The 6298-nt window shown below is 51.5% G+C and overlaps 1 protein-coding gene across 1 annotated transcript in view; it reads left to right on the forward strand.

Annotated features, from left to right (window-relative positions):
• Nucleotides 1–6298, forward strand: part of smad6a (SMAD family member 6a) — a 15818-nt gene extending 9520 nt beyond the window's left edge. The window contains exon 4 of the mRNA XM_083680358.1: nt 4964–6298. Within this exon, the coding sequence (XP_083536484.1) occupies nt 4964–5763 (800 nt within the window). The 3' untranslated portion in view covers nt 5764–6298. The remainder of the gene's footprint in view (nt 1–4963) is intronic.

A 6298-nucleotide genomic window follows, 5' to 3' on the forward strand; every position in this document is an offset into this window, starting at 1 on the left:
ACGTTCCCTCATGCAGCTCCACTGTAGACAGAGGCGTAATGAGATACACAGCTTTCTCTCTTGTGACATGAACAACATCGCTTCATTCAATTGATTCATTTGAAACCACATCCGTTTGGGAGCCTCAAATCCTCCCATTGATGGTCCACGCACTCATTCAAGGGGCAGAAAACAGAGGATTATGCATTATCATAATGTTTGATTCATTCAAGATTCCACTGGAGTGGTGATGGTCATAACCGATAAGTGAGATTCATAAATATGTTTTTGCATGTATCATCATAGATGGGTCCATCTAACCCTAACCCTAACCCTAACCCTAACCCTAAAACTCATACTAACACACTTACCCTAACCCTAACCCTAACCCTAACACACGTACATGGTTGTCCTCAAACCATGTCAGAGAGGGAATTGTCTGACCCCCCCCCCTCCCCGAGGGGCTGTCCTGGAATGTGCAAAGAGGGGGTGTCAGCTTGTCGCACTTCCCAACCCCCTCACCATGGTCAACCTCCCACACAGCTCTCTCTCTCTCTCTCTCTCTCTCTCTCTCTATATATATATATATATATATATATATATATATTGTTGTGTTTAAAATACTCAAGATACACAAAAACATGCTGTTTAAACACACTCACACACGCACACGCACACAAACACACACACACACTACACATGCACTTTCTAAAAACGTACATCCACTCAAACAGACAGTCAGCCTTTGTTGCCATAACTTTCTACATCTATTGCTCCGATGCATTTCCACACAGAAAAAAAAAGAAAAGAAAAGAAAAAGCAAACCCTCCAACCATCGGCCCGTCAGAGCCACTTCTTCAGTCTGCAGTGCTGCTGTACTGTTGTACATGTCTGGCTGATAATACAGCCGTCTGATGGCAGAGATAGCCCAGACGCCAAGCTAAATGTGCTCTGGGTGAAGGGGGGGGGGGGGGGGGGGGGAGAGAGGGAGAGGAGGGAACACTCTGGAACACTTTGGTGAAAATCGGAGGAGCTTCAATTGAAAACTGACGAAATCTCGGTAGTAAATAACGAAGAAGGCAGAGTTTGTGGAGAAGACAGAGTTTGTGGAGAGGGCTGAGTCCTCTCCGTCCCTCGCTCCCCCCCCCCCACCCCCTCTCTCTGTTAGCGCAGTGGAAGAGTCTAATAACTGGAGGGGAATCTAATCCTTGGCACAGGATGAGAGACATGGGTCTCCCTCCCTCCCTCCCTCTCTCTCTCGTTCTCTTGTGCGCTCTCTCTCTCCCTCTCTCTCCCTCTTGCTCTTTCTCCTATTTTTTCATCTATGCAGCATGGTTGGCAGGGTCCATCTCTCTCCATCTCTCTCCCTCTCCCCCTTTTCTCCCCTTCTCTCCTTCTCCCTCTTCTCTCCCTCTCTTTTTCTCTCCCACTTTTCTCCTCCCGGCTGATTGCGGTTGGCAGAGTTTTTGCTCCTACATTGGGAAGTGCGAAGCAGGGAGTTGGTTCATGTATCCAGAGAAAACCAGAGAGAGAAAGAGGGAGGGAGACAGAGAGAGAGAGAGAGAGGGAGGGAGAGAGGGAGAGCGAGAGATCCAGAGAGGTATCTCTGGTGATTTGGAGCTGAAGTACAGGAGCCTGTATGGGACAACAACCCTAAGTGGCACTTTTGTTTTTATGCCATAATGTAACAGCCTGAAAAGGACTTACACTAATTCATAATATATGATATACTCAATAAACATCAGTCACATACTTTCTGCTAGAAAGATCGAACCAAGAGTCTCAGTAAACTAAAAAGTAGGCTCTCTAGCAGCTTGCTACAATTGACTATTGATTCTCTTAGCTTGAACTCAACTGGTGGTTGTTAGCAGTGTGTCTCCCATGTTCTAATACTCAGGGGTGTTTGGGTCCAGGGGGTTTGGGTCCAGGGGGTTTGGGTCCAGGGGGGTTTGGGTCCAGGGGTGTTTGGGTCCAGGGGGGTTTGGGTCCAGGGGTGTTTGGGTCCAGGGGTGTTTGGGTCCAGGGTGTTTGGGTCCAGGGGGTTTGGGTCCAGGGTGTTTGGGTCCAGGGGGGTTTGGGTCCAGGGGGGTTTGGGTCCAGGGGTGTTTGGGTCCAGGGGGTTTGGGTCCAGGGGGGTTTGGGTCCAGGGGGTTTGGGTCCAGGGGGTTTGGGTCAAGGGGTGTTTGGGTCAAGGGGTGTTTGGGTCCAGAGTGTTTGGGGTCCAGGGGGTTTGGGTCCAGGGGGGTTTGGGTCCAGGGGTGTTTGGGTCCAGGGGGTTTGGGTCCAGGGGGGTTTGGGTCCAGGGGTGTTTGGGTCCAGGGGGTTTGGGTCCAGGGGGTTTGGGTCAAGGGGTGTTTGGGTCAAGGGGTGTTTGGGTCCAGAGTGTTTGGGGTCCAGGGGGTTTGGGTCCAGAGTGTTTGGGGTGCAGGGGGTTTGGGTCCAGGGTGTTTGGGTCCAGGGATGTTTGGGTCCAGGGGGGTTTGGGTCCAGGGTGTTTGGGTCCAGGGATGTTTGGGTCCAGGGGGGTTTGGGTCCAGGGGGGTTTGGGTCCAGGGGGGTTTGGGTCCAGGGGTGTTTGGGTCCAGAGTGTTTGGGGTCCAGGGGGTTTGGGTCCAGGGGGTTTGGGTCCAGGGGTGTTTGGGCCCAGGGGTGTTTGGGTCCAGAGTGTTTGGGGTCCAGGGGGTTTGGGTCCAGGGGGTTTGGGTCCAGGGATGTTTGGGTCCAGGGGGCTTGGGTCCAGGGGTATTTAGATCCAGGGGGGGTTTGGGTCCAGGGGGGTTTGGGTCCAGGGGTATTTAGATCCAGGGGGGGTTTGGGTCCAGGGGGGTTTGGGTCCAGGGGTATTTAGATCCAGGGGGGGTTTGGGTCCAGGGGTGTTTGGGCCCAGGGGTGTTTGGGTCCAGAGTGTTTGGGGTCTAGGGGGTTTGGGTTGAGGGTGTTTGGTGTTTTCCATGAGATTGGCACTAAGAGGAGGTGATTTTGAAAATGCAATAACAAAAGCCACTTATCTAATTGGTAAACAGAGCTGTTAGAGGGTGGTTGGGTTAAATGGTTGCAGGGCCTGTAATTGCTGCCAGCTTTCTTTCTTTCTTCTCTCTCTCTGGCTCTCTCGCTCTCTACCTGTCTCTCTCTCTCTCTTTCAACGTATTCTTAAACAAGTCCCAGGTTAGCCACCAGAGTTTTTACACAATACGCTGTGGTAACATCCAGGAGGAAACACGCGCACACGCTCACACACACACACACACACACCAAGCCAAGCCAAGCCAAACAAAGCCAAGCCAAAACAAGAAAAAGATGATAACCTTTAGTTTCTACCTCCGCTATCTAAATTCCATAGAAAGTCCCTATTATTCTCCCCCATCACTTCCTCTCTCTCATCTCTGCTTCGTTAGGAGTTTGGGGGGGGGGGGGTCTAATTGAAAAGGAAACCCTGTGCTATTTATAACACGACATAAAAAATATGATATACATCTTTAGTCATGCTTTATTGCATCTTTAGTCATGCTTTATTGTTGTGTGTGTGTGTGTGTGTGTGTTGTTTTGTGATGGTGTAGGCATTATTCGGATAAAAGTGTTGTAAATGTGACCGTACGAAGTCGGTTTTGTCTGGTCATCTAGCTGAAGCGAAGCAGCCCGACTGGTTTCTCTTTTTTTGTCGAGCTGTAAAAACTGCAGACCGCAGGAGCTGCCAGGCAGGAATTTACTAATGACACACGTGGGCCTCAGATGAGAAGCGCAATCAGTTTCTGTATGTTTGTGTGTGTGTGTGTGTGTGTGTGTGTGTGTGTGTGTGTGTGTGTGTGTGTGTGTGTGTGTGTGTGTGTGTGTGTGTGTGTCTAGTGGAACTGGGGAGTGAGAGCGTGTTGTTTGGGTCAGCATAGGCCCCTCACCGAGATACCCCTAGTCAATGTGTGTATACTATATGCATGTGTGTCTGACTGTATTTTTGTCAATCAGTGTGTGCGTGCGTGCGTGCGTGTGTGTTTGCGTGTCCACCCATGCCCACATGGATACGCAAGCCTTCAGCTGCTCCACTGCAGCTCTCTGCCGACCAAACCTACACACCTATGAAAAAAAAAACTAAAATGGCCGCCGTGTCAACCTTCCCCATACGGAGCCGTGACTGTGCCCAGTTTCACCTTAAAGCAGCCTGTTAATAGGAAAAGGCCGGCCTTTAGGGCCCGGAGAGGGGCTAGCCTAGCTGGTGTATGAAAGGAATGGGGCCACAGGCGCGTAGGCCTTTAAATGCTCTTTGTCAATGGAGTCTCCAGAGCCAAATAATGGCATCACTCTGTGTGGGAGTTAATGCGAGCTGATAGCATGAGAGCTGGGGGGTCAGGCGTTTGCGGGCTCGCGTTAGCCTGTCAGGGAGCTGAATGCTGTGTAAACCCCCCTCCTCCTCCTCCTCCTCCTTCTCCCCTGGCCGGTAGGTGGGGAGGATGGGAGGAAGGGGGGGGGGGTGAGATTGGGAGGAAGGGGGGGACCCCCTGACTGGCCTGCGCGGGCTCACCCGTCTGGAATGTGGAGAGGGGGAGGAGAGGGAGGAGAGGGAGGAGGGTGTTACTTGCCAAGATGACAGTTTTCAACCCGTTTCTTTTTTTTTTTTCGTTTTCTTTTTTTTTTTTCGGAGGTGTAGTGGCTCATGGGAACTCAAGAACTACGTTTATAGGTTTAGGGGCTTTTTTTTTTTTTTTTTTTCACTCGCACACACAGACAAAATACTCCTGGTCCCGACGTCTGTCAGGAGTTTCAATGAACAGTGGCCTTTCCCTTGCCGTGCGATGGGAACCACTCTCCACCTTCGTCTTAAATACTTATTATTTAACTCAATTCACCGAGCTGATTCAATTCATTCAGTTCATTCAATTCGTGAGGCTTCATTGGCATGAAAAATCGATGCATTGTCAACAATCATCATAACAATTGCTTTCCCTCTCTCTCTCTCTCTCTCTCTCTATTCTCTCCCTCCCTCTCTTCTCAGACACCAGTACCTCCCTGTGCTCCTCGTCCTCCTGTGCAGCGGGGCATTCCCATTGGTGCAGCGTGGCGTACTGGGAGGAGCGGACGCGCGTGGGCCGTCTCTACCCCGCCCATGACCCCTCCCTCAGCATCTTCTACGACCTACCTCAGGGCACAGGCCTCTGCCTGGGCCAGTTCAACAGCAACGCTCACCACGGCAACGCTCGACACCGCAGCCTCGACAACAGTCACCAAGACAACAGTTCCCACGGCCACCGCCCTCACGGCGGCCACAGCAGCGGCGCCGTCGCCACCGCCGCCGCCCCCGCCGCCGCCAGTAACGTCCAGCGAATGCGCAGCAAGATCGGCTACGGCATCGTCCTGAGCCAGGAGCCTGACGGCGTTTGGGTGTACAACCGCAGCCAGCACCCGGTGTTTGTGCACTCGCCCACCCTCGACCAGCCCGGCCACGACCCCAGCCCCCTGCCCAGCCCCAGCCCCAGCCTCAGAGCCCAGCCTGGTGGGCTGCCCAGCCCCAGCCTCAGCCTCAGCCCCAGCCCCATGCCCATGGCCATGGCCAGCCCCAGAGCCAGAGGGCTGACAGTCAGGAGGGTGCTGCCAGGCTACTCTCTCAGGGTGTTTGACTACGAGAGGTCCAGCTGGCTCCTCCAGCAGGGGCTGGAGCCAGAGGAGCACCAGGGGCCCTACGACCCCCACAGCGTCCGCATCAGCTTTGCTAAGGGCTGGGGCCCCCGCTACTCCAGACAGTTCATCACCTCCTGCCCCTGCTGGCTGGAGGTGCTGCTCCACAATCACAGATAGCACAGGGACAGAGACACACAAGAGAGACTGACAGACTGACAGCGCATACACACACCACTGGCACATGTACGTTCAACACACTCACACACACACACACACACACACACACACGTGTGCACAAACGCAAGCACACACAAACACACACTCACACTCACACACACACACACACACACACACACACACACACACACACACACACACACACACACAGCTATCTCAACCAACTATCCCAAATATAATCTACCTAGATTTAATATAAAGTTTTATATATTATATGAAATATATTATACTTGTAAATACTGAGTCATTTTTACAATGTAATTATTTATGTATGGTGTAATGTGTATATGGACAAAATGGAAAAGGAACCGGATTATGCACTTTGAATTCTATATGCATCATGGAGTTTCTCAATGCCTTTTGATAAATGTATACTGCAAAAACAGGACAAACTGGTGTACGTATGTTATCATTTCCCAGCTAAAATAATTTTGCCATTCACACATTGACAATAAAGTACTCTCATTATATAATA

The sequence above is a fragment of the Argentina silus genome (assembly GCF_951799395.1).
Source record: "Argentina silus genome assembly, chromosome: 11".
Taxonomy (NCBI): Eukaryota; Metazoa; Chordata; class Actinopteri; order Argentiniformes; family Argentinidae; genus Argentina; species Argentina silus.